The sequence below is a fragment of the Numenius arquata genome, chromosome 11, assembly GCF_964106895.1.
Source record: "Numenius arquata chromosome 11, bNumArq3.hap1.1, whole genome shotgun sequence".
Lineage (NCBI taxonomy): Eukaryota > Metazoa > Chordata > Aves > Charadriiformes > Scolopacidae > Numenius > Numenius arquata.
Window position 1 is genome coordinate 21,468,681 of NC_133586.1, and position 26,153 is coordinate 21,494,833.

The window sequence follows — 26,153 nt, forward strand, 5'->3', positions numbered from 1 at the left end:
GCCGGCACGTGCTCAGCCTCCCCGTTCCACAGGAAAAAGCAGGGTGGGGGCGGCAGAAAAAAACCCAAACCTGGGAGCTTTACCAAAGCTGGAAGAAAACGAGAGAAAAAAGCAATGTGAAGGGGGTCAGAAGAGCTTCCACCTTCCCACCGCTTCGGAACAGCTGGAGGACCGAACCCCCCCACAACCTTGGCTTTATTTACCCCAACACTTTCCCCGAGGGCATTCCCACCTCCCAGCGGCGGGAGGCAGGATAAATCCCAGCTCCTCCGGCCCCTGAGGCTTACACTGGGGTTAAGGCAGAAGATTAAGAGAAGATCCAGCGAGGTGGGGCAGGGCGAAGGCTTAACCTCCCACCCCCGACTGACCTACCTGCAAGCCCCCGGGCTGGGAAATCCTCAAGTTCATTACCTGGCCCCAAAAGCAATTTTATTTTTTTAGTGTTTTGGGGTTTTTTGTTAATTTTTCTTTCTACAAACAGCCTCTCTTCCAGCCCAGGGAGCTAACTACCCGAGGGCACGGCAGCTCCCGGCACCTCCTCTGCAAGCGAGCGAGAAACCAGGCCAAAAGGGAGCAGGGGGGAATGGGCTGGAAACATCAGCTGGAAAAAATATAAGGAAGGAAGGAAAAAAATATAAGGAAGGGAGGAAAAAAATATAAGGAAGGGAGGAAAAAAATATAAGGAAGGAAGGAAAAAAATATAAGGAAGGAAGGAAAAAAATATTAAGGAAATAAATCAGTGGCGATTGTTGCTAATGAGTCACTTGAGCACCGGCTTTAACGATTACTCATTTTGGCACCTTATTGGCGGGGGGGGTGGTCTCTTGTCTCTTGCAGGTGGGAGCTCGACATCCCAGGACGCTCCCGGACCACACCAGGCTCAACCCTGTCCCAGCAGTGACAAATCAAGCAAAATTAAAGAAAAAAAGAATAAAAATAATAAAAATGAAACGTGGAGAGAGAAGGGGGGAGAGGGACGGCAGCAGATTTCTCCTGACACGGGGTGCCGGTGCTTTGGGTGAGGGGGGGGAAGGTTTTTGGGGGAGGGTAGGGGGTGTCTGTCTCCACTAGGGCAGCCCCTACGACCACCACCCAGCGCCCAAAAAAAAACCCGCCGGCCGGGCAAAGCAAACCCACCCGAGGGCAGCCCACAGCCGACTCCCTTGGCTATAAATACGAGGTGACGTCTCCCTGCCGTGACGGAAGCCAACAGCGACGCACCGGGGGAGTCGTGTGTGTGTGCGCGCGCGTCCCCCTCCCCGACACGTGTGACACGCGGCCGGGCATGCGCTCCACCCCGACGCCGCGAAAAAACAAGGTGCTTTGGGTAAAATTGGGTGGGTTTTTGGCCAAACTGATGGGGGGTGCTGCAAAATGGGGGGGAGGGGAGGGGGAGGGGAGGGGGAGGGTAGGCTTTTGCAATGCCACCCACCCCACCTCAGCCCCCGGGGAGGGGGGGTTGGTTGGGGGGGGGTGGAATTGCTGCCCGTGGGTTTCCATGGGCGAAAGGCCGTGTACCCCACGCGCCCCCCAAAACCCCATCCACACACCCCCTCCCCAGCCGGGAAGGGGCTTTCCATCAGCGGCTCGGCTTGGGGAGGGGACGAGAGGAGGGGGGGGCCAGCGGCTTGCCCCCCCGTCCCCGTCCCCGGCGACAAGGGGCAGCACCCACGCGGGGGCGGGCGGCTGCGTGGGCGCCCCCACGCCGCGCACCCCCGCCCGGAGCGGGGTGCAGAGCCGGGGGGGCGGGGGCGGAGAGGGGGGTTGTGCAAAGGGTTGTCGCCCACCCTCGGGGGTGAGCATCCCCCCCGGCCCCGGGGACTCACCGGCGTGGCGTGACCCGGTCCCGTCCCGCGACGGGTGGCGGCGCCCGCCCGCCCGCCTAGCGCTGCCTCCTGCCGCAGCGACCCGAGTTCTCGCGAGACTACGGCGCCGCCGCCGCCGGGCCGGCTATATGGGGGCAGCCCCGAGATCTCGCGAGAGCAGCAGCAGCAGCAACCGCCGCTGTCCAGGGTCCTGCTGCCGCCGGCGGCGGGGAGGAGGGGCGGAGCCGGCGGGAGGGGCGGGGACACGGTGGGGGCGGGGCCGGGGGGGGCTTTATGGGGCAGAGATGCGATAAAGGCTAGCTGGGGCAGGGCAGGCTCCCCGTTGGGCATGGCTATCATAAACGGGACGTGGACAGGAGGAGACCCTCCGTGGGGCAGGAGAGACCCTCTGTGGGGCTGGTAGCTGCTCTATGGGGCAGGCGAGACCCTCTATGCAGTAGAAGAGACCCTCTATGGGGCAGGAGAGACCCCCCGTGGTGCAGGGAGCTGCTCTATGGGGCAGGAGAGACCCCCCGTGGTGCAGGGAGCTGCTCTATGGGGCAGGAGAGACCCCCCGTGGTGCAGGGAGCTGCTCTATGGGGCAGGAGAGACCCCCCGTCGTGCAGGGAGCTGCTCTATGGGGCAGGAGAGACCCCCCGTGGTGCAGGGAGCTGCTCTATGGGGCAGGAGAGACCCCCCGTCGTGCAGGGAGCTGCTCTATGGGGCAGGAGAGACCCCCCGTGGTGCAGGGAGCTGCTCTATGGGGCAGGAGAGACCCCCCGTCGTGCAGGGAGCTGCTCTATGGGGCAGGAGAGACCCCCCGTGGTGCAGGGAGCTGCTCTATGGGGCAGGAGAGACCCCCCGTGGTGCAGGGAGCTGCTCTATGGGGCAGGAGAGACCCCCCGTCGTGCAGGGAGCTGCTCTATGGGGCAGGAGAGACCCCCCGTCGTGCAGGGAGCTGCTCTATGGGGCAGGAGAGACCCCCCGTCGTGCAGGGAGCTGCTCTATGGGGCAGGAGAGACCCCCCGTCGTGCAGGGAGCTGCTCTATGGGGCAGCAGAGACCCTCCGTCGTGCAGGGAGCTGCTCTATGGGGCAGGAGAGACCCCCCGTGGTGCAGGGAGCTGCTCTATGGGGCAGGAGAGACCCCCCGTCGTGCAGGGAGCTGCTCTATGGGGCAGGAGAGACCCCCCGTCGTGCAGGGAGCTGCTCTATGGGGCAGGAGAGACCCTCCGTCGTGCAGGGAGCTGCTCTATGGGGCAGGAGAGACCCTCTGTCGTGCAGGGAGCTGCTCTATGGGGCAGGAGAGACCCTCTATATGGTAGAGGAGACCTTCTGTGGTGCAGGGAGCTGCTCTATGGGGCAGGAGAGACCTTCTATGAGGCAAGGAATACCCCCTGTGGTGCAGGGAGCTGCTCTATGGGGCAGGAGAGACCTTCTATGAGGCAAGGAATACCCTGTGGTGCAGGGAGCTGCTCTATGGGGCAGGAGAGACCCCCCGTCGTGCAGGGAGCTGCTCTATGGGGCAGGAGAGACCCCCCGTCGTGCAGGGAGCTGCTCTATGGGGCAGGAGAGACCCCCCGTGGTGCAGGGAGCTGCTCTATGGGGCAGGAGAGACCCCCCGTCGTGCAGGGAGCTGCTCTATGGGGCAGGAGAGACCCCCCGTCGTGCAGGGAGCTGCTCTATGGGGCAGGAGAGACCCTCCGTCGTGCAGGGAGCTGCTCTATGGGGCAGGAGAGACCCCCCGTCGTGCAGGGAGCTGCTCTATGGGGCAGGAGAGACCCCCCGTCGTGCAGGGAGCTGCTCTATGGGGCAGGAGAGACCCCCCGTCGTGCAGGGAGCTGCTCTATGGGGCAGGAGAGACCCTCCGTCGTGCAGGGAGCTGCTCTATGGGGCAGGAGAGACCCTCCGTCGTGCAGGGAGCTGCTCTATGGGGCAGGAGAGACCCTCCGTCGTGCAGGGAGCTGCTCTATGGGGCAGGAGAGACCCTCCGTCGTGCAGGGAGCTGCTCTATGGGGCAGGAGAGACCCTCCGTCGTGCAGGGAGCTGCTCTATGGGGCAGGAGAGACCCTCCGTCGTGCAGGGAGCTGCTCTATGGGGCAGGAGAGACCCTCCGTCGTGCAGGGAGCTGCTCTATGGGGCAGGAGAGACCCTCCGTCGTGCAGGGAGCTGCTCTATGGGGCAGGAGAGACCCTCCGTCGTGCAGGGAGCTGCTCTATGGGGCAGGAGAGACCCTCCGTCGTGCAGGGAGCTGCTCTATGGGGCAGGAGAGACCCTCCGTCGTGCAGGGAGCTGCTCTATGGGGCAGGAGAGACCCTCCGTTGTGCAGGGAGCTGCTCTATGGGGCAGGAGAGACCCTCTATATGGTAGAGGAGACCTTCTGTGGTGCAGGGAGCTGCTCTATGGGGCAGGAGAGACCTTCTATGAGGCAAGGAATACCCCCTGTGGTGCAGGGAGCTGCTCTATGGGGCAGGTGAGCCCCTCTACGGGGCAAGGGATAACCTCCGTGGTGTAGGGGGCCGCTCTATGGAGCAGGGGATACCCTCTGTGGGGCTCGTAGCTGCTCTATGGGGCAGGAGAGACACACAGTAGAGGAGACCCTCTACGACAGTCTCCAGCAACGCCCGGGGTGGGAGGCGAAGGGCGGGGGAACAGACTGGACCGACTCCCAGGCGGGCTGGGAACGGGACAAAAACCTCCTAAAGGGGACACAAATCCCAAATCAGCTCAAGGGCGCCAAGCCACGGGAGGAGGACTCTGTAGGCAGCGTCTCCTGTCCTCGAGGGTGATCACAAGGAGCTCTGGAGAGATACCACTTGGACCTCCTGCCTCCCTGCCTGCATGTCAGTGCAGCATCATGATGTGGCAATGGCTTTATTTGACTAATTAAACCGCCCTCCCTTCCCGGGGTCCCACCTGGAGCACGGAGGGTCAGCAAGGACAACGTCCCACCACGGGAAGGTGTGGAGAGCAGGGAAACAGCTAAATATCTCTTTTGTACCAGCAAGTCCTGGTCACCAGCCGCCCCTGGCAGAGGAATGGCATCGCTCCGCAGGGACGGCCTGGGAGGAAAACTGGCAGGAACAGGGGAAAAAAACCCGCCTATTTCACAGATGGCAAAGTGAAGGGAAGCAGGAAAACAAACGTCTCATGGGTGACCCCGTATCTGAGGGCCCAGCTGTCCACTCTGAGAACCTTCTGGATCTTGGACCCCTGAGCTGCTACTCCCTGTGGAGAGCAGGACCCGGCTCCAATCCCACCCATGGCAGCAGGAGAGCAAGGGCAGGAATACCCACAATACCCACAGCAAGAGGAGGAGGGGACGTGGCTGTGGGTCCCCACTCATGGGACACCTCACAGAGGTGTTCTGAGAGCCAGAGTCCTGCGCTGGCTCTGCCCACACCATCTCCACCAGCACCAAGCACCCTGGGGATTTGGGGCTGGCCACCGACCCATCCCTGCTCCCAGGGGAGGATTTTCTTGGCAGACCCAGCACCATCCCAGTTCCACCAGCTGCCAGGTCTCTCGTGCCCAGAGCCACAGGAACTGTTTTCTGTTGCTTATTTCTTGTCTCCTGGGCTTCCTCTCCTCTGGATTTGCTCCCTGCCTGGAGATCAGGTCCAATGGTTGGTGGATCTATGGGTGTAGAGCAGCAGGGACCAGGCTTGGGGATGGGTGCAGTCAAACTGAAGCCCAACCACACCAGAGCTCAGAGTAGGGCTGAAACCCTTGGGCTGGGCTTAAATAGAGTTCCTGGGAGTGGGTGGGGGGTCCCAGGTGGGGCTGGTCAGGACCATTAGGGTTTATTAATGCCCTCAGGGGCCTTAGGATGTTCTCTTGCTTGTTGTGCTCCAGCTTTGCAGAAGGAATTGTCCTATAAAAGGGGTTCTTTTCCCCCTGTTTTCTTTTAGTGCCTGACTGCTCCAAATGAGGGTTATCTTGAGTTCTGCTGTTCTCTATTTATGGTAAGGATGAAGGGCCTCTCTTGCTGGCTTTGTTTAGCAGGGAAGCTGGTGGCACCCTAGGATGTTCCTGGGGTTCCTCTGGTATCTGAAGACAGACCAAGCACCCCTGGGGCTTCATCCTCTGGGGGCTGGTGCCACACTAGGAGGTTCCTGGGGTTCCTCTGGTATCTGAAGACAGACCCAGCACCCCTGGGGCTTCATCCTCTGGGGGCTGGTGCCACACTAGGAGGTTCCTGGGGTTCCTCTGGCATCTTAAGACAGACCCAGCACCCCTGGGGCTTCATCCTCTGGGGGCTGGTGCCACACTAGGAGGTTCCTGGGGTTCCTCTGGTATCTGAAGATGCCCCCTGCACCCCTGGGGGCCTGGAGCTGCATCCTCTGGGGGTTGATGCTACCCTAGGATGCTCTTGGGGTTCTTCTGGCATCTTAGGACAGCCCTTGAGCCCCTAGGAGCCTTGGGCTGTGTTCTCTGGGGGCTGGTGCCACCCTAGGGTGCTCCTGGGGTTCCTCTGGCTTCTCAAGACAGACCCAGTACTCCTGGAGCTGCATCCTCTGGGGGCTGATGCCACCCTAGGATGCTCCTGGAGTTCCTCTGGCCTTTCAGGATGGCCCCAGCACCCCTGGGGGTCTGAAGCTGCATCTTCTGGGGGTTGGTACCACCCTAGGATGCTCCTGGGGTTCTTCTGGGAGCCTGGGACTGCATCCTCTGGGGGCTCATGTCTTGCTAGGACGTTCCTGAGGTTCCTCTGGCATCTTGGGATGGCTCCAGCACCCCTGGGAGCCTTGTGCTGCATCCTCTGGGATCTGCTGCCATCTTAGGATGCTGCTGGCATTCCTCTGGCATCTCAAGACAGACCCAGCACCCCTGGGGCTTCATCCCCTGGGGGCTGGTGCCACACTAGGATGTTCCTGGGGTTCCTCTGGCATCTCAGGATGGCCCCGGCACCCCTGGGAGCCTGGAGCTGTGTCCTCCAGTGGCTGGTGGCACCCTAGGATGCTTCAGGGATTCCTCTGGCATCTGAGGACAGCCCCTGCACCCCTGGGAGCCTGGTGCTGCATCCTCTGGGAGCTGGTGCCACCCTAGGATGTTCCTGGGGTTCCTCTGGCATCTGAGGACAGCCTCAGCAACCCTGGGGCTGGTCCCAGGGAGCAGCAGCTCCCAGACCCTACTTCAGACCAGGGCAGGGGGTCCCTCTGTGCTCCTCCTGGGACTGCCATCAGCCCGGGCACCATCCTCCTGCCAGGCGCAACGTGATGAGCGGCTGAGACCTGAGCCGGGCCGATGTGACGCAGAGATGGACGGCGGCACCGACACTTTTTCCCTTGTATCGGATGCTTGGACTTTCCAAGTGGCTCCCAGGAAGGGCCACCTCGGATGAAAGCAAATATAGAGAGGGCAGGCGGAGGACAGGGGCTCGAGTTTCTGCTCCCCTCCAGGTGCCCTGCTCCCTGCTAGGAATATGTTTCTGGGTTGTTTTTTTCCCCCCTTTTCCCAGCCTTGGTGGGGGACACTGTCACCTCTGGCTCCGTGCTGTCCCCCGTGCCCCACTCTGTCCTTGTCACTCAGCCGTCCCCTCTCAGCTCCTCTGCCAAAGGGCCCTGCCAAGCCCACACCTCCTGTGGGGTCAGGGACAGGGGAGAAGATCCCACTGGAATGGGGGACCCCCCCTGTGCTGGCACCCCCCGGCACTGGGACATGGGAGGCTCGGAGAGAAACCATAACAGGGAAAGGGAAAAAAAGCCCAGTCCAACCAGTCCCCGTATTCCTATTTTTTTTTCCTCCATTCCTGCTTTTACCATCTGTCTCTTCTCCATTTTAAATGACTCCCCATCCTCTTTTTTTTTTCCCCGAGTCCCCCCACCGCTGGGGCTGGCTGTGCCTTTGTCCCCCACCCCTCTCCATCCTCACTCTCCTCCCTCTCCCGCCGCGGCTGAGCTCATTTCAGCTCTTTCCTTTCGCCTGGAACAGCCGATCCACTCTGTTGTCCTCCAACAAATAAGCTGACAGGCTAATGAATGGCTTCAGACAGTAATTAGCAATGGAGTTGCTAATAATGAATTCCATTTACATTTTAAGCGCTGCAGAGGAAAAGCGAGACCCTGTCATTAATGCCCCCCCAACCCCTCTGCCTTTGCCTTTTGGGGGGTGCGCACCATTTTGAGGGACGCGGAAAGGCTTGGCAGTGATTGCACCTTGTCTGCCTCCATTTCCGAGGCTGCAATAAGCAGAATTAATTAAGCAGCAATTACTGGGAGGGGGAAGCTGCCACCGCTTCCAGCATCTGATGGGGCAAGGAAGGCTCCCCAATGCTGTGAAAAAATGGGGCATGGGAGGCAGGAGCTGGTCCTGGGCCAGGAAAAACAAGGGCTGGATGGTCCACCCAAGTGCCAGGGATTCTTCTGGCTGAAGCTGGGCACTAAGGACGTCACCAGCCCTCGCTGGCCAAGTCGCCAGCCCTTGGTGGCCACGTCGCCCTGCCAGCACCTGAATAAGTGCTCGGAGGGATTCCTGCGCTCCCTCGACCGCACACGCTCTGGGAATGGTTGATAAAACCCAATCCTGATTACTTTCCTAGGGTTTTAGCATCTCCTGAAGGCAGTCACTTCCCTGAGAGGCTTAATCCATCCCTGCCTGCCTGAGGATGGAGCTGAGAGCCTCCTGCAAGGGTGCCACACGCGGCCATTGAGTGGAAAAGGGGAGGGAAAACGGCATTTTTTTTGTCTCGTAGGAGCGAGGGATTCATGGTGGAAGCACAGGGACCAGGCAAGCTCACTCCCGCAGACCGCGGGGTGGGACCTGGGAGATGCTGGAAGCCTGACTCCAGCACTGGTGGTGACCTGGAACCAGGGCGTTGCCCTGCCTCAGTTTCCCGTTCTCTGCCCAAGGGGCTTCGTGGGGTCTCAGGTGCACTGGGAAATGATGCTCTCCATCCCCTGGGCACCGCTCGCAGGGGGAGCATCCCGTCCTATGCCATTGCCATCCTTCTGCCCGCATCCACAGACCCCCCTGGTCGGGTCAGGGGGTGTCCCATACCCACCCACCTCCCATTCTGGGTAGCGGTACCCCCAGAAAGCTGCTTTGGGGACTCCAAGGGTTCACCCCCAGCCCCATCCTGCCTTCACCTCCGTGGGCATTGGGTCGATTGATTTATTTATGTATTTTTTCATGCCCTGCTGGGAGTGAAAACAATCCAGGGGCCCTCAGGGGCCGATAAGATTTGGCTGCAAGTCAATACTCGCTGTGCCTTTCCACTGTGCAATGATCCCCCCCACCCCCCCCCCACCAGGGGCCAGCGGGGCGGGCAGGGGACAGGCAGGTGACACAGGGGCAGGCAGAGGGCTGGCCTGGGGCAGGGACATCGCCTCTGCCCCCGGGGAAGAGATTGGGGACAGAAAAGGGGAGATTTTCCTGCCCTGTGATAGGTATTTCCTGGGGGTGTATCGCCGGGAAACAGGATGGTGACCCCACGGGGGGCAGCTCTGCGTTGGGGTGTGGAGATGAGCGAGGGAGGGGGTCAAGGGAGGGGGGGAATGGGGGAGGAGGAGGAGGAGGAGGGACAAGTCACCCATGAAAACTGTCTCTGTTGTCACATCTGCTCCTCGGGGCTCTGGGGACAGAGAGAGCTTTTCCTGCGGGCTGAGGCTGTGGGGTATCGGGGGGAAAGTGGGGGGAGCAGAGCCCTGGCACACTCAGTGCATGTCCCGGGCACGGCTGTGATGCCATCTGCCAGGATTTCTGCTGCCCGTGGGTCCCAGTAGCTTCTCTGATGTCTAATAAGGGTTGCGCTGAGGCTGATGTGCCATCCCCAGGCGCAGCATGGCCGGGTTTCCTTATCCCCTCTGGGGATGCAGGCAGGGATGCAGGCAGGGATGCAGGCAGGCCAGTTCCCCGTGCTCTGCTGACATCGGCACTTGGGACTCGGGCGTCCTTGAGCGGAGCAAGCGCCGGGAGAAGGGACCAGGTTCTCTTTAAGGGGCAGGACTCCGGGAGCATCATGAAGGCAAGAGTGAGCTTCTCTCCCTCTGCCTTCTACCATCCCCTCCTTCCCTTCCCTTCCCTTCCCTGCCTGCTCCTTCCCGGGGGGCTCTCAGTGCTGGGCAGGGAGGGATGAAGGCAGAAGCTGGGTGCTGGGATGGGAGGCTGAGCCAGGGGAGGAGGAGGAGGAGGAGGGGAGGGAGAGGGGGAGGATCTGCTAATTACACAGAAGAGCTCTGGGGGCTGCCGAAGTCCAGAATGAAGCGAAGAGCAGCAGAAGCCAGTGCTGCAGCGGGAGCGGAGGAGCCTGAGCGTCACCCAGAGACCGGAGACTGTCGTTGTCCCCACCCGGGGGCACCCAGGGGGTCCTGCAGCCCTGTCCACCCCGGGGAATAGCCTCCAGCACAGCCACCGAGCCCTACGCAGCCAGCCCTGGGCGAGAAGAGGGGAAGGGGCTGGTGGTCCCGGGGACACAGGGGACACAGAGCCAGCCTTGCCATGGTCCCAGGGGGCTAGGACCACCCCCAGATCCCTGGGAAAGGGGTGAAGGATGGCCACCGACGGAGCGGGAGCCAAGCCTGTCCCCCAGTCCGGGATGGAGAACTTCCGAAAGGTGAGGACCTCGGAGGAGGAGAGTCCTTTGCCCTTCCCTGACCTGCCCCCGGACGTGGTGGAGATGAAAGTGAAGGAGGGCAGCAAGATCAGGAACCTGATGAACTTCGCCATGGCCCAGATGGAGCTGAAGGGCCGGCGGCAGATTGTCTTCAGTGGCTGTGGCAGGGCAGTCACCAAGACCATCACCTGCGTGGAGATCATGAAGCGGAAGCTGGGAGGGCTTCACCAGGTCACCAAGGTACGCTACAAAACCTTGCTGGAAGTCTGGGAGAACCAAGACCCACTGCCCGGTGGCCCGGCGCAGAACCTGACCGTCCACAAGAACGTCCCCTCCATCTGCATCCTTCTCTCCCGAGACCCCCTGGACCCCAATCAAACGGGCTACCAGCCCCCCGAGCCCCAGCATGAGCCACAGCTTGGCGATGCAGGAGAAGACACGTCCAGCTCCTCCACCAAGGGGCTGAAGCGGCCCTTGCCACCTCCCAGCGACGAGCTGCTGACCAAGAAGTTTCAGGTACAGGTAGCTGAGAGCCCAAGGGGCTCGGGGACCACTGACCACCAGCCGGATGGCCACCATTGATCCCCCCACCCCTCCTAAACAGGCAGGAGATTGTACGCTGGAGAAATTCTGGGGGGTTTTAAGCCATTTTGCTGTGGATAATGCAGTGCTGGGCTTGCTGTGGGGTCACCAACATGCTGCAGGCTTCCCCCAGCACGGGGTGACCCCCATGCATGGGGGGCTTGCTTCTTGGGGGGGGACCCGGTCCCCAAATTAAAGGGTTAAACCAACCAGCGTTGGGTTATGGACTGACTTGGGGGGGGACACGTGTTGGGGGGAGCTGCTCACCCCACATTCAGCCACCCAGGGGTGATTCCACCACCAGCCCCACATCTGCAGTGACCCCCATGGACCAGGGGAAGGTGGCTCCCCAGTGCCATCAGGAGGTACACTTTTGCCCCCAATTAACACCTTCATTAATCAAACCCGCTGACAATTGCCGCTGTGATTCGCCCCGAATCGAACGCACAAACAAGGGGATGGGTCGCTCCCTCTAATTTGTATTAGAAAAATACAAAAATACGAGAGCCTTCATCTTACCGCAGCAGATATTCCGGGCTGGGCTCCCCGCCTGGAGCAGTGGGAAGGGTCTGGAGCTGGGGAGGGGGAGCAGTGGGAGGGTTGTCATTGTTGAGGGGTATTAGTTGTTTAGTGTAAATAAGTAAGTTTTAATTAGAATAAATTATTTAGAGTTATAACATGGAGGGGGCGGGGGGATGTTATGCTGTTTGCTTAGCTTTACTTAGAGAGCAGCTGAATTTGCTGAAGCTTTTAGGCCGCAATACTTATTTTTCTCGGTAATTTTCCTACTGGCTGGTGTGGGGCTGCGTTTAGTCTTTTAGCGATTTGACGTCGCACCGATGTTTTGAGAGCCTTTTTCCCCAAGTCCGGGACTCTCCAGCTCTCCGTGTTCTGCCAGCAAGCTCAGGAGGAGGCTCCGACCCCTGGGGCTGAAACTACAAATCGATGCCCTAAGAGCTGGACACAGGAAAAAGAACCCAATTAGGTGTTGGAAGACCCCCAGACCGAAAATCACCATTGGACTAAAAGACACATGAGGGGCTGGGGTGGGGATCACAAGGGAAAAATTCCTCAGGGATTCCTTTCCTCTCTTTGGAGGCGCCCAGCCTGGCTGCTGTACCTTCCAATTAAATTAATTTATTTTATAAAATCCCACGCCTGAGACTGTGGGACTGAGCCTGGAGGAGGAGGAAGATGCTCCTTTAGCAGCCATGGTGGCTGGATTCAGTGCCCAGCGTGGGATGGGGAAGTTTTGGGGGTCCCCAGGCTTGGCTGTAGAGCCCTGGAGATCCCCAAAAGCTCTTTGGAAATAGCTGAAATATGGGGAAATGGCGGGGGATCATCTTGGCTACGGACCATGGCACAGGGAGGGATGCTCCGGCTGCGGCCGTGTTATCTCCCCACCTCACTCCTGCTCTCCAGGGACACCCCATTTTTTACCAAGGGCTGGGAGCGGGAATGAGAGGAGACGAGGAGGAGGAGGAGGAGGAGGAGGAGGAGGAGGATGAAGCACGACACTGTTTTGTCTGGCAATGACCTTGCTATCTCCCTCAGCAGCCAGCTGCTCCTCCGGGCCGCAGCCTCCTGCTTATCTGCCCTGCTGCAGATTGAATATTAATTTCCAGTTGTTTGGGTATTTGTTAATAATTATTTTTTGTGGGCTTGGGGCTGGGAAAGTTCCGTCCCACCCAGCGATGGCTCTTCCCAGCCTCCTCTCTCCGGCGCAGACACCGTTCAGGTCTGACCCTCTGCCCCGCATGAGAGGGAAGCACCAAAATGTACTAAAAACCACACTAATAAATAAAAACCTTTTTAAATGCTCAGATCAGAGTCCAAAGTCTTTCACGGCATGCAGCTGAGAACTAACAGACTTTCACCAACCATCTCACACAGCTCCCAGCAACGAAACGGAGAAGGAAAAAACACACAAAAGATCAGTCATTTCTCCTTATTATTTTTGTTAATGTGCAAAATGGTCTTTAATTGATTTTATATGCAGGCGATTTCCAATCTTGGAGGCCACAGGAGGCTGGAGAGTTCGCACTCCTCGTTTTGCTGGCTGTGGACCAAGGCTTTCCTACGTAAGAAAATGGTTTAAAAATAAATAAATGACTGTAACCCAAAATATGAAGCATTTCTGATGACATCTGGCACCACAGGGTCCTGAGGGGACATGGCAAGCGGAATTATCACAATGCTCACATGCTGCATTGCTGAAGGACAGCCCCAGGACCTATTTTGGGGGTCATTTTGAGGGCTCAGCGGTGTCCCCAGGGCTGGTGGCCAGGTTAGCCCCCCCTCACGGAGGATGCACCATTTTCTCAGCCTGTACAAGGTTTGGGGACAAGGATGTAGCAGACACCAGGGCTGGCAGAAGGGGAGAGACACAGAGAGCTGCTGGATGCTGTGGCCACTGCCACAGCGGCCCGCCACCATCCCCGCCCTCACCACAAAATGGCGACCGGCTCCGCCCCAAAATGGCGGCCGGCCCCGCCCGGCGGCGGAGGCGCTAAGCCCGGCCCCCCGTGGCTGCCCTGCCGTCCGTCCTCGCCGCAGCCGTCCCTTCCTTCTTTCCTTCCTTCCCTCCCTCCCTCCCTCCCCGTCCGCCGCCCGGTGCCCGGAGCTGAGCGGCCCGCCCCCCCCTTATCCAGGTGCTGTCTTCCCTCCCGTCGCCATGCTGGCCGCCACAGCCGCGCTCCTTCGCCGCTGCGCCGTCTCCGGCCTCCGCGCCGCCGCCGTCCGCCGCCCTGCAGGTGAGAGGCTGCCCCGCGTCCGGCCTTCCCCCGCTCCCCCCGCCCCCCCATTCCCGGTTCAGCCCGGCCTCGGTGCGAGGGCGCGATGTCCTTGTAACGACCCGCCGGTGTCACTCGAGGACAGGCCGCGACTGCGGCCTAGTGCGCGCCGCCCCCGCCGGGCCCGGTAACACACCCCGCTTCCCCCCCCACAACATACACCGTTACCGGCCCCGCCGCCTCCCGGGGGTCGCCGGGTCCCTTCCCGGGGGCTGCAGGGGGACGGCCGGCGGCGCTGTCCCCCGGCTTGCCGCCAAGGTGACATTGAGGGAGGTTGGCGGTGACCTCCGCGGACAGGCCCCGGGCCTGCCCCCGGCCCCGCTCTCCAGCTCTTTCCCCCCCCGCCTCCTCTCCCCTCATTAACACCCCAATTAATAGGAAAAAGAAGAGAAGCAGCTACCGGCAGCGCGGCCCGAGTGCTGGCTGGGGAAACCAGGTCAAAAATCCACATGATGCAGTGTGTCTGTGCAGCTCAATTAATAACTAATTAAGCAGGCGGTGGTCACGTTTAAAATGCTGGGGGCCCTGTGCGTGCCTTGCCTCTAGCACATGGGAATGAAACAGTTTCCGAGCAGCCTCCATGTTACTCTCTCCCCAGGTCCTGCCTCGCCGAGGCCCTGTGTTACCCTCCTGACCCCCTTCGCCTTCCCCGCTACCCTCGGGGGCTTGTGTTTCGTTAAAGTCAATGCCTTTGGTTCATCTCCCGAGCCTCTGCGTTTAGATTTGTGTTCTATAATGCTTTAAAACGGTCCCCATGTAATGCCCATGCTTCTTCTTGCCAGCCTGGCCTTTTTCGGTGAATTAATGCTCCTCTTGAAGCATGTTTCATTTTTTTCTGTGCTCATTAATAGGGAAATCCGACAGTTTCCAGCACTTGGGGAAGATTTAACACGCGTTTGTGTGCTGTTAGATGATTTTAGGCTTCTGGAGCTCTTGAAGCTTGTTAAAGACTCTTAAAAACGCACTTCTGCAAACATACGTGCCCTTTGCTTCTCCCCAGAGTTGGGAATGTACCCAGGGATGGGTTGGCTTGGTGGGACTGTCGTGGTGTGTGTGACGGTGACCTTGATGGACCCTGTGGAAACGCCAGGCACCAGGAGGGTGGTTGGCAGGGTCCGCTCTTCCAGTATCGGCTTCCAGCCCAGTATAGAGATGGAAACATCAGTATGGAAAATGAAGGCTTGTAAAGCAACAGAGCAGCAGTTGAAAAACACCCCCTGGAAACCCAGGGTTCAAATTCCTGTGTGTGGTGTTGGGTGTTTTTTTTCATTTGTCTTCAGGATCCTTTCAGTCCAACCAAGTCGTTCCTTTATTTAAGACTAAATGGAGCGCTCAGTGTATAGACTTTAGTTTTTTGACTTAAGGGTGGCATTCCAGAACTTCAATCTAGGCTTTTCTCAGACTGAGATTTGCTGTTTCTCCGTAGAATTTGCTTTATGTTTCAGAAAAAGAAAGTATTTTCCCCCCAGATGACCCATACTGAGGATTTTTCAGCACTGTCCACTCGCTCCCTGCCTGGGCACAGAGGAGTGCTCTTGCTCTGAGCTCAGCACGGGATTTATTGGAGAAAGCAGGGTCAAAGAGCTGTTTTGGAGCTGGGAAAGGGGATGGGGAATCTCCCGACAGCGCAGCAGAAGTGTTACAATTCTGGATTGGCCTGTCACTTACTTTTCCCTTACCTAGTTAGGTAGGTTAAAGAAATGGAAATACTTTCCTGGTTTGGGAAGCATTGCATACACCGGAATTGCAGCTGTGATGTTGGGCTGCCTTAAATTTCATTAAAAAAACATCTGGGTTGCGTTCCGATTGGGCTGTCGTTTAATATGGCTAAAGATGTTCCTTGAAATTGTTGTGGTTCATTTGGTTATATTTTATTTAGAATTAGGATGCTGCTTTGCAGGGTGCTGCTCACTGTGATCTTCAAACTGGAAAAATATATCTGGGAAAGGAGGCAAAAATGTGGCCCAGTCTGATATCGTGTGCGTAGAGTGCAAGATACATAATTTGAAGGTTTCTTCATTTAAATAAAACTTTTCTAGCTGGCCCAGTATGAGTGGTTCGTGCTGGGTTAAGAGAGAAAAAGTGACTAGCGATATCTGAGCAAGGTCATAGCTAGTGTGTGACCTCTCTGCAAATATTAGTGGAGTGGAATTACCGATGGGGAAAGGGAGCAGCCGCTGGTCAGGCTGTGTTCAGATGGTATGGCAGCTTCCAGATGCCCCAGTACAGCTCTGGTGCCTGTGGAAGGTGGCTGTACCCTGGGTTTTAATTCCTTTGGGAAAACTCTTCTCAGCTTTGAGGGTTAAAAAAAACTTGTTAGAGTGGTGTTGAGGCAAGAAATGACTTTATAGTTGTATCAACCTTATTTGCCCATTGAAGAGTGATCCACTCTTGTGCTATATTAATGCAGTTACTACCTTGCTACTCAGGAGTTTTATCTTGGATAAACACAGGGACAGCAGCGATCTTGTTTTCTCCCTTAACTCTTCAAGGGCCCTTGTTCCTCGTGCTCGAGAGCCTTCATAATTGGGCTGGGGTGGTTTTGCGTGGATCCCTACGACCGCTTGGATTTGAAACGAGCCCTTGTCAGCTCTGAACTCCTGGTGGAATCAAAGACCTGCAGCTCGTTGCCCTTGAGTCAAGTCTGTCGGTTGGGAAATCCGCTTTTCCTGCATGACCAAACCAGTTGTGGAGCAATTTCAGGAGCTGCTTGCAGTGGGAAGTCACTCCAGAATGAAACGGCGCCTTCATCTGAAAGTGCATAAGGGTATAAATAATGAGAGAGAGGGGTTTATTTCTGGAAGGAATGCCGCTGAAAAACCAATGCGTGGAGCTCAACTCACTGCACGGACAAGTCCTGTGCTTTTGAGAGGGGTCGAATGTGGGGAACAGGAGGACGGTGCTACTTCCGAAGGGGTGGTGGTGAAGTACGTGTGTGTTAACGTTTCTCTGGCTTGCTCGGGAGAGGGAAAATTCCTCTCTTTGTGGAAACAGGGCTCACAGACAAACTTCTTTTAAGGACTGATTGTACAGAGTTGTTTCTTTCTTGCACTTCCCTATCCCTCTTCAATAATCTGGCTCTGGCCAAAGGACTTGGGAATGCTTTGGAATTCTGATATAAAACAGAAAAATACACGCTTTGCCACAAAACAAACAATGGGTATTTAATAAGCTGTATTCATCTAGCGCTTATCCAGGCTGAGTGCTGATCCAGATTCCCTGTAGTGAGCAAAATACATACTTTATGGCTTTTTTTTTTTCTCTGTATCAAGACTAAATCACACATATTTTCTGTTTGCTCAAAGCCTCTTCCTTTCTTTTTGCCTTCAGCCGTACTGCCTGCCCGCTGCTACTCTCATGGCTCGCAAGAATCAGATGAAGAATTTGATGCTCGCTGGGTGACGTATTTCAACAAGCCAGATATCGATGCCTGGGAGCTCAGGAAAGGTACGTCGAATGAAAAGGGGAGGAGTAACAGGGAGTAAATACAACTCCCTAAATCTTAGTGCCCCAGAGTATGCGTTTTTAAACCCGGATGGGAGGGAGAGAAAGGTTTGCTCTGAGGAAGGTGTGTTTCAGCTCAGCTGTTGTGTAGTGAATAACCACACGCGTTTGTCTTTGGACTTTGACTTAGCAGCTTGGCCATAACTCACTGCCTGGTTTGCTTCAGTTATTTGCCGTGGGGTTGCCAGCTCCCATTACTCTACCCCAATTAGAGCTTATTAACCTGTTTGCATAACAGCCAGAGGGATGATTCCAGCATCACCTGGATGAGTAGGTGTTGGGCTCTTGCCTTGGAAAGGGGAGGAGGGAAAGGGACAGCGGCTCAAGTTCTGGTTTGGTTACACCTGTAGGAATGAAATCATTTGGATTTCTTAATGACTCCATAACTGAGTGGAATCATTAGCGGTACAGACACTGACTCCTTCTGGGGAGCATGAATGAAAACGGCCCACTGGGATTTCATGAAATCCACTTAAAAATCTTAAAATCTACAGCGGTGAGCAACAGAAAGAGGGAGAAGAGCAAAATAAAACCCTCGGCCGCGCGCGTGTGTGTGTGTGTCCCCAAAATAACAATGAAAATTGTAATCGGCTTCTAGTGGCGGCTGGTGTTGTGGTAATATGTAATTCTTTCATAAGGTGGAGCAAAATACCGCTCGGCAGGTTCCTTTCGGTGAGCTGATGCCACCTTCCTCTCTGTGTTTCCTTAACGTTCACAGGCATAAACACCCTGGTGGGTTACGACCTGGTGCCGGAACCGAAAATCATTGATGCGGCTCTGAGGGCGTGCAGACGGTTAAATGACTTTGCCAGCGCCGTCCGCATCTTAGAAGTGGTAAAGGTGAGTGGGAGGGAGCCCTGGGGGGGAGAGGAGGGTGGAAAATGCCACCCGAGAGCCCCACGGCTGAGGAGTTTTCCTTGGCACGGAGGGGAACCGCTGTTCCCTGCTGCTGGAATCAATAGCTGCTTTTCCAGCACGTGCTGCGTGGCTCAGAATTAAGGGTTTTGTGGTCCGGGTACTCAACAGCACAGCGTCACAAAGTGTAACATTATTTTATTATTTTCTTGTCCTGATGCTGACTCTGGTGGGAAAAGCCTTTAAGGATTTTTTTCTTCCATTTTTTTCCTTTCTAATAATCCTTATGGGAAAGAAAAAAATCTCAAGGCAGTTTATTGGCTTCTCGAGGGACTGAATTCCGAGCTGTCTGGGAGCGGGAGCTGCACAGGCTTGAAAACCAACATAAACCAGCACCTTGGAAGCCGAGGCCAGCCTTCCTTTACCAGGGAGTTAAAACTGGGGGGGGGGGGGGAAAGGAGGCAGGAATTCTTCTATTCCAGCCATGGAATCCAGCAGCTGCGCTCTCCCAGCTGTTTTTTATGTCACAGCTGGTGCAGAGGTCTTTGCTGCTGGTGCTTAAATCCACTTGCTTCAAACTCAATGACCAGTTGCTTTTCCCGTTGCTCTTCCTGCTTTCTTCTCTGGAACTGAAACTCTTCCAGTGGTTTTGGAGACCAGTAGAAGAATCTTCATATATCTTCCTCATCTCTTTTTTTTTTTTTTTTTGGTGTTTTTTTTGTTTGTTTGTTTGTTTTTTCTGATCCCGACAATTCCGGTTATCAAAACTCAGGGCCGAATTTATGGTCTTCCTGGAGTCCTGCCTAAATATTATTCAAATCGAATTTTCTCTCAGGTCCACCCAAAAGCTGATTTTTATTCCCCCCCCTTTTTACTGATGAGATATTGTTTTCCTTGCCATTTCCTACAGCGGATCAGGCCAGGGACTGTTTTGAGAACGCAGCTCATGGTGGCAAACCTGGGCTGGCCGTCGAAATAGCACCTTTCCTTTCCTTTTAGGACAAGGCGGGACCTCACAAGGAAATCTACCCTTACGTTATCCAGGAGCTTAGACCAACGTTGAGCGAGCTGGGAATCTCCACTCCAGAGGAGCTGGGCTTGGACAAAGCGTAAATCTCACGGGTAAGGGACAATGTTGATTCCGAAACTCTTGCTGTGGGGTTCCGCCGCCCGAAAATTCTCCTGGCAAAGGCAGAGTCCTCTTCCTGGGCCTGTGAAATTCTTGTAAAAGGATTTTTCCAGAGGTAGTAACGCTTTTCAAAGAAGGCTTAAAAAGTCACTGACGGCAGTGACTCAACAACAATAAAGCTTCTTCGCCTTCCGCTTGAAATAGCGTCTTTTTCTGTAATTAATCGTTAAATCTGGAGGGCCCCTTTACTTACGGAATAAAGGGACCGGCACTACTGGCTTTTTAGGGCTGAAGTGGCTGCTTCCTCAACTTCAAAACGACTAAAATTCAGGTGTTTAGATCTACAGGGGAAATCCCAGGCTCCAAAAGCGTCGTTACTCTGGCGGTGGCTTCTCTGCTTAACGAGGATGTGTCATTAAGCGTAGGCGGGGCCTAACTGTAATCCCAAACCCGGATAAAAACCTGAGCCTCCTCCCTCGGATCCTCCAGTGTCGTATTCCAGCCATTGTCTATTTATTTATTATTACCTTTTTTTGGTACTTATGCCCACAATAGAGCTATGGGCTTTTGGAGTGGGGGGGTAGGGGGGAAAAAAACACAAGCGATGAAAATAACACATCGGAGACCCCCCTCCTGGAAACTTTGTGGAGATGCTGCTTTAATGTTTTGGGGTTTTTTTTCTCTTTTTTTTTTTTTTTTTTTCTCCTGTTCCAGGCGCGTTACTGGAGGGTTGTGCCGACGCTTCCCGGTTGTATGCGGTCGCCCGGGAGACACCGAAGTTAAAATATCCCCCTTCTTGGAAATAACTTCTTCCTTTATTGTGTCACGATGCACGCAGCGTGAAGTTGGACCTAATAAAGGGAAAACCTGGTTTGACTGATGCCGGTGGTGTGTGTGATATTTTTTTTATTATTTTTTTTTTTAATTTCCCTTTTATTTTTACCAGGGAAAAGGAAAGAAAGGAAAAAGCGGGAAATGTGAGAAATTAAGGTGTAAGAGGTTGTAAATCCTTCTTGGCTGTGGGAAGGGAGAGGTGAGGACCTGTCCTGACCCTCCTGGGGTCTGCTTCGGGGAGGAGGAGAACGAGGAACCGCCCCTCCCCCCCCCCCCCCCCCCAACCTCTGTGCTCTCCGAGGGGGTTATCCCCAGATGAGGCTGGGGCTTAACAAAGCCCCCCGAGGTGGGCGGGAGGCTCCTGCTGGCACCACGCACACTCTCCTTCCCGTGCCTGTGTGTGCCGGCGGCTGGTGGGGCTGGGAATCTTCTGGGAACTGATTCCGGCACAGGCAGGGATTATTTGGGGGGAAAAAAAAGGGGGGAAAGGGAAATTCCTTCGATTTTTATGTTTTTCCCACCCACCCCACACCCCCCCAAAAAAGGGAGTTTTTCGGGAAAACATGAATTTGGGCAGGGAGGAGGCTCCCAGGGGCCGGGACCACCCCGTGTCCCAGTATCCCGGTGACCCGATATCCCAGTATCCCGATATTCCGGCATCCCGGTGTCCCGCTGCCTCCTCGTCGCGCTGCGCATGCGCGGAGGAGGGGCGCGCCAGCGCCCCGCCTCCCATTGGCTCGGCCCCGACGCCGCCGCGCTCTGCCATTGGCTAGCGGCTTAGGGGGCGGGGTCAGCGGGCGGCCATGGCGACGGGCGGCGGCGATGGCGCTGGGAGCAGAACGGGAGGGCGGCGGGGACCGGGGGTACGGGGTGTACAGGGCCGGGGCGTGTGCCTGGGGACCCGTATATGGGGTATGTGCATGGCGGGTATAGGGCTGGGGTGTGTGTATGGGGTATGCGTATGGGGGTTATAGGGCTGGGGGGTGTGTGGGGGGCAGTGTGGGGCCGTATAGGGTATGTGCATAGGGGTATAGGGCTGGGGTATGTTTGTGGGGCAGTATAGTGTATGTGCATGGGGGCTATAGGGTGTGTGTGTGTGTGTGTAGGGCAGTATGGGGTATGTATATAGTGGCTATAGGGGTGGGGTATGTTTGTGGGGCAGTATAGCGTATATGTGTATGGGAGCTATAGGGTGTGTGTGTTTAGGACAGTATTGGGGATATACATGGCGGGTATAGGGCTGGGGTATGTTTGTGGGGCAGTATAGTGTATATGTGTGGGGCTTATAGGGCTGGGGTATGTTTGTGGGCGGTATAGGGTATGTGTATGGGAGCTATAGGGTGGGGATGTGTGTGCAGGGCAGTATGGGGTATATACATGGTGGGTATAGGGCTGGGGTATGTTTGTGGGGCAGTATAGTGTATATCCATGGTGTGTATAGGGCTGGGGTATGTTTGTGGGGTGGAATAGGGTACGTGCATGGGAGCTATAGGGTGTGTGTGTGTGTGTAGGGCAGTATGGGGTATATACATGGTGGGTATAGGGCTGGGGTATGTTTGTGGGGTGGTATAGGGTACGTGCATGGGAGCTATAGGGTGGGGGGTGTGTGTAGGGCAGTATGGGGTATATACGTGGTGGGTATAGGGCTGGGGTATGTTTGTGGGGCAGTATAGCATATATGCGTGGGGTGTATAGGGCTGAGGTATGTTTGTGGGGCAGCATAGGGTATGTGCATGGGGGCTATAGGGTAGGGGGTGTGTGCGTGGGGCAGTATGGAGTATGTGCATGGGGGGTGGTGTGGGGGCTATAGGGCTGGTTTTATTATCGAAAGGCTCAAAACCTGGGGAGAAATTAAAATCAAGTAGATTTCATTTGGTGACCTGCTACTTAAATCTCCTCCAGCCCCTCTTCTCCTGAGTATTATTAGGGGCTGGCTCGCGAAGAAACCGCTGCTCGTCACGCGGGCGTTTAATTTAGCATCGCCATTCCCAAATAATCCCTTCCTCTGCCGATAGATCTGCTGATTCCCTCTTCCTCTCCCCGGGGGCTGGCGGGGAGGAGCCGTGTCGTCCCCCTTCCCAAGCTCTCCCCACCCAATGTGGTGGCACGTTTCCCCCCTCAGGCCGGATACTTTGTCCCCCTAGAAAAATGCTACTAAATTTACTTTATTTTATTTTATTTTATTTTATTTTATTTTATTTTATTTTATTTTATTTTATTTTATTTTATTTTATTTTATTTTATTTTCCTAGCTGATTCGGGCTGAAAACAAGAGGCTGACCAAGGCGGTGGAGAAAAAGGGACCCTACATCATGAGCAACCCCCCCTCCCTTCACGCCAAGCTCCGTAAGTTGACGCTCCCGCTCATCCCAAGGGGATGCTGCTGGCATTTTGGGGAGACGTCTGTGCCCCTCGCCTGGGATGGGAGTGACCTAAAGCCTTTTTTATCCTTTAGTGGGATAAAAGCCTTGTGGCCAAGAGAGCCAATGGGATCCTGGGCTGCATAGGGAAGAGTGTGGCCAGTAGGTGGAGGGAGGTCATTCTCCCCCTCTGCTCTGCACTGGTGAGGCCACAACTGGAATATACTGCATCCAGTTTCATAGATTCATAGACTGGTCCAGGCCAGAAGGGACCTCCAAAGGTCATCTAGTCCGACCTCCCCGCAGTCAGCAGGGACACCCCCAACTAGACCAGGTTGCCCAGGGCTTCATCAAGCTTCACCTTGAATATCTTAAGGGAAGGGGCCTCAACCACCTCCCTGGGCAACCTGTTCCAGTGTTCCACCACCCTCAGAGTAAAAAACTTTTTCCTAATATCCAATCTAAATCTTTCCTTCTCCAACTTAAAGCCATTGCCCCTCGTCCTGTCACTGCAGGCCTTTGTAAACAGACCCTCCCCAGCCTTCCTGCAGGCCCCCCTCAGGTACTGGAAGGCCGCTATTAGGTCTCCCTGGAGCCTCCTCTTCTCCCGGCTGAACAACCCCAGCTCCCTCAGCCTGTCCTCGTAGCAGAGGTGTTCCAACCCCCTGATCATTTTAGTGGCCCTCCTCTGGACCCGCTCCATCAGGTCCATGTCCTTTCTATATTGAGGGCTCCAGACCTGCACACAGTACTCCAGGTGAGGTCTCACCAGAGTAAAGTGGCAGAATCACCTCTCTGGATCTGCTGGCAACACTTCCTTTTGATGCAGCCCAGGATGGGATTGGCCTTCTGGGCTGCAAGTGCATATTGCCTGCTCATGTCCAGCTTCTCGTCCATCAGCACCCCCAAGTCCCTTTCCTCAGGGCTGCTTTCTAATACCTCATCCCCTAGTCTGTATTGATAGCAAGGATTGTTTCGGCCCAGGTGCGGGACCCTGCACTTGCTTTTGTTGAACCTCATGAGGTTTATCTGGGCCCACCTCTCCAGCCTGTCAGTTCTGGGCTCCCCAGTTCAAGAGAGACAGGGAACAACTGGAAAGAGTCCAGCGTAGGGCAACTAAGATGATTGAGGGGTTGGAGCATCTCCCTGATGAGCAAAGGCTGAGAGAGCTGGGGCTCTTTAGCCTGGAGAAGAGAAGGCTGAGGGGAGACCTTATTAATGCTTCCAAGTATCTAAAGGGTGGGTTGAAGGAGGAGGGAGCCGGACTCTTTTCAGTGGTTCCCAGTGACAGGACGAGGGGCAACGGGCACAAGCTGGAACATGGGAAGTTCCATTCAAATATGAGGAAGAACTTTTTTCCGGTGAGGGTGGCAGAGCCCTGGAACAGGCTGCCCAGGGAGGGTGTGGAGTCCCCTTCTCTGGAGATCTTCAAGACCCTCCTGGATGCAGTCCTGAGTGATGTGCTCTGGGCAACCCTGCTTTAGCAGGGGAGTTGGACTAGATGATCTCTAGAGGTCCCTTCCAACTCTGACGATTCCATGATTCCGTGACCAAACAAGCCAGGCTGGGCATATTTGGAAGGGGGGGGGCTGCCTTGGTGTTCCCCGAGAGTCTAATAAAGCATAAAGATGTTGGACTAGATGATCTCTAGAAGGTCCTTTCCAACTCCCAACAATTCCGTGATTCCGTGAAAAGAAAAATATATAAAAACCCTTTAGGCGCTGCCTATGGAAAGCACTGCAATGCCCCCGTGCTCTCCCTAGGACACCTCACCCCCCCAAGAAAAAAATACACCCCCTAAAAAAGCACACCCACCCCCTCCCCTCCCCCCCCAAAAAAAAAGACCCTTGGGGAGTTGTTGGGTGTTTCGAGCTCTGCCCCTGTGCTTGGCTTTCAGAGCGGCAGCGGGAGCTGGCGAGGGCAGCGCTGCGAAGGCAGGGGCTGCTGGGGGGACCCGCGCCCCACCACCCGAAGCCGGCGGCTAAAAGGTTGGATCCCCTTTTGGTTTTTGATGTTTTTGTTTGTTTGGTTTTTTTGTTTGTTTGTTTTGTTTTGTTTTTTTTGGGGGGGGGGCTTTTTCCTACCTCCTTGAGGTGGCTCTTTGTCACCGTTCTTTGGGGACGCTGGGAAAGCCTGGAGGATTGCAAAAGGAATCCGGGGCCTTGATGTGCTCTGGCTTGTTTCGTGGCCAACAAGCAGCTGATGAAATAAAAGATTTCACTTTTCCCACAAAATTCAGGGGAGATGCTCTCACGAGGGGCCATGCTGCTGCCTCTCTGTGTTTTGGGGATGGTTTGGTGTTCAGGATTTAATCGGGGTCTGTTCTTAGCTCCTGGCGTCCCTGGACAACGCCTGGGTGGAATTTTAGGGACATTTAGGATTGGGAATTCCTGCCCTGGCTCCTCGATTTATCTGCTCTGGGGCTGCGTTTCCACATGGAAATGCCCATGGCATTTTTCCACGTGGTTTTCCACGTGGAAATGCTCCTCTGCTTTCCGGCAGGTCGGTGAAGTTCAAGAAGGGCTACACGGCACTCAGCCAGACGGCGGATGAGAACCTGGTGTCCCTCGATTCCGACAGGTGGGAACTGGGCCAATATCTCAGGATTTTGGGTGCGAGTGGGCACTGCAGGCTCAGAACTGGCTTTTTTTTTTGCTGAGGGGAGGTGGAGGGGGGATTCCCGGCTGGCTCTGACCGTTTCCTTTTTCTCTTAGTGACGGGGAGCTGGGATCCAGATGTTCCTCGGGCTACTCCTCTGCTGAGGCAAGTCCAGGGCTTTGACCCCCACGGCGCGGTCCCCGCAGGGTCCCTTGGGGTCTGGAGAAGGGCCGAAAGGCAGCGTCCCCCTCCGGGATGTCTACATGTGACCATCCCACAGGGCTCTGCTTTGCAAACTGCTGCCCGAGACGCTTCAGCCAGGCATAACACCCCCCACCCCACCCCCCCCACCTTTTGCAGGCCAGGGGTGGGAGGATTTGGGGTGCAGGGGGTGCATGTCGGGGTGCTGCAGCCCAGGAAAAGCTCTCTGCTCTTTCGTCCGCGCTGGTGGTGCCACTTCTCCCCGTGCAAAGGCACCGGAAGGGGGGGACGACACGATGACCTTTCTGCTCGCAGCCCTACCCCTTGCAAGCCCTGGGAGCTCAATTTTAACTAAACCGGGACTAATTTTAACCAAACGGGGACAGCTTTTAACCAGCTCTGTCTTTTTTGTTCCCCCCCACCCTGCCCTGCAGCAAGTGAACCAGGACCTGAGCCGGCAGCTGCTGCAGGACGGGTACCACCTTGACGAGGTCCCCGACGACGAAGATCTGGATCTCATCCCCCCAAAACCCGTCGCCTCCTCTTCTTGCCTGTGTTGTTTCGGGGAAAATCTCTCCTGTGTGATCCAGTAACTGCGGGGGGGGGGGGGAGCGGGAGAGGAGGAGGGGACACGCAAGAACAGGTCAAAAGCCAGCACTTTCGTTGTCCCCTGGGATGGCTGCTGGTGTCCCTGTCCCATGCTGGGAGGGTGACACAGTGCTGCGATGCTGCTCGCGGTGAGCAGCGGCCACCAAGCAACCCCAAAGGACTTTTTCCTTAGGCTCAGCAACGCCAGGGAGAGGTGGCACGGTGACTTTTAGGTGGCCTGGCTGGGACCTGTGGCCCGGCTGGGGTGGGGAGGGAGGAGAAGCAGATTCTGGGCACCTCCAAGGGGGGGGGGCTGTAAAAGGGAAGGAATTGGGAGGTGCAGGAGCAAACGC

The 26,153-nt window shown here is 56.1% G+C and overlaps 3 protein-coding genes across 3 annotated transcripts; all 3 read left to right on the forward strand.

Moving 5' to 3' along the window:
* Positions 1 to 10,294: 10,294 nt before the first annotated feature.
* On the forward strand, positions 10,295 to 10,939 carry RPP25 (ribonuclease P/MRP subunit p25). The gene has a single exon (XM_074156451.1). It carries the CDS (start codon positions 10,295 to 10,297, stop codon positions 10,937 to 10,939), a length of 645 nt encoding a protein of 214 aa, XP_074012552.1.
* A 2,475-nt stretch (positions 10,940 to 13,414) lies between these two features.
* COX5A (cytochrome c oxidase subunit 5A) lies at positions 13,415 to 20,100 on the forward strand. The gene is made up of 5 exons (XM_074156103.1): positions 13,415 to 13,692; positions 17,062 to 17,178; positions 17,954 to 18,075; positions 19,090 to 19,212; positions 19,934 to 20,100. The coding sequence occupies exons 1-4, from the start codon at positions 13,614 to 13,616 to the stop codon at positions 19,201 to 19,203; spliced, it is 432 nt and encodes a 143-aa protein (XP_074012204.1). The 5' UTR covers positions 13,415 to 13,613; the 3' UTR covers positions 19,204 to 19,212; positions 19,934 to 20,100.
* Positions 20,101 to 20,845: 745 nt separating this feature from the next.
* Positions 20,846 to 25,805, forward strand: FAM219B (family with sequence similarity 219 member B). Its single transcript, XM_074156507.1, has 6 exons — positions 20,846 to 20,916; positions 22,306 to 22,399; positions 24,311 to 24,401; positions 24,916 to 24,993; positions 25,128 to 25,176; positions 25,647 to 25,805. The coding sequence occupies exons 1-6, from the start codon at positions 20,857 to 20,859 to the stop codon at positions 25,803 to 25,805; spliced, it is 531 nt and encodes a 176-aa protein (XP_074012608.1). The 5' UTR covers positions 20,846 to 20,856.
* Positions 25,806 to 26,153: the final 348 nt, after the last annotated feature.

Bases quoted from the DNA above. Each gene is read 5' to 3' on its own strand.
- RPP25 (XM_074156451.1), top strand. From the start codon at position 10,295: ATGGCCACCGACGGAGCGGGAGCCAAGCCTGTCCCCCAGTCCGGGATG.
- COX5A (XM_074156103.1), top strand. From the start codon at position 13,614: ATGCTGGCCGCCACAGCCGCGCTCCTTCGCCGCTGCGCCGTCTCCGGC. The intron at 13,693-17,061 runs GTGAGAGGCTGC...TTTTGCCTTCAG, and splicing joins CGCCGTCCGCCGCCCTGCAG to CCGTACTGCCTGCCCGCTGC. The intron at 17,179-17,953 runs GTACGTCGAATG...TAACGTTCACAG, and splicing joins TGCCTGGGAGCTCAGGAAAG to GCATAAACACCCTGGTGGGT.
- FAM219B (XM_074156507.1), top strand. From the start codon at position 20,857: ATGGCGACGGGCGGCGGCGATGGCGCTGGGAGCAGAACGGGAGGGCGG. The intron at 20,917-22,305 runs GTACGGGGTGTA...TTATTTTCCTAG, and splicing joins GAGGGCGGCGGGGACCGGGG to CTGATTCGGGCTGAAAACAA. The intron at 24,994-25,127 runs GTGGGAACTGGG...TTTTTCTCTTAG, and splicing joins GTGTCCCTCGATTCCGACAG to TGACGGGGAGCTGGGATCCA.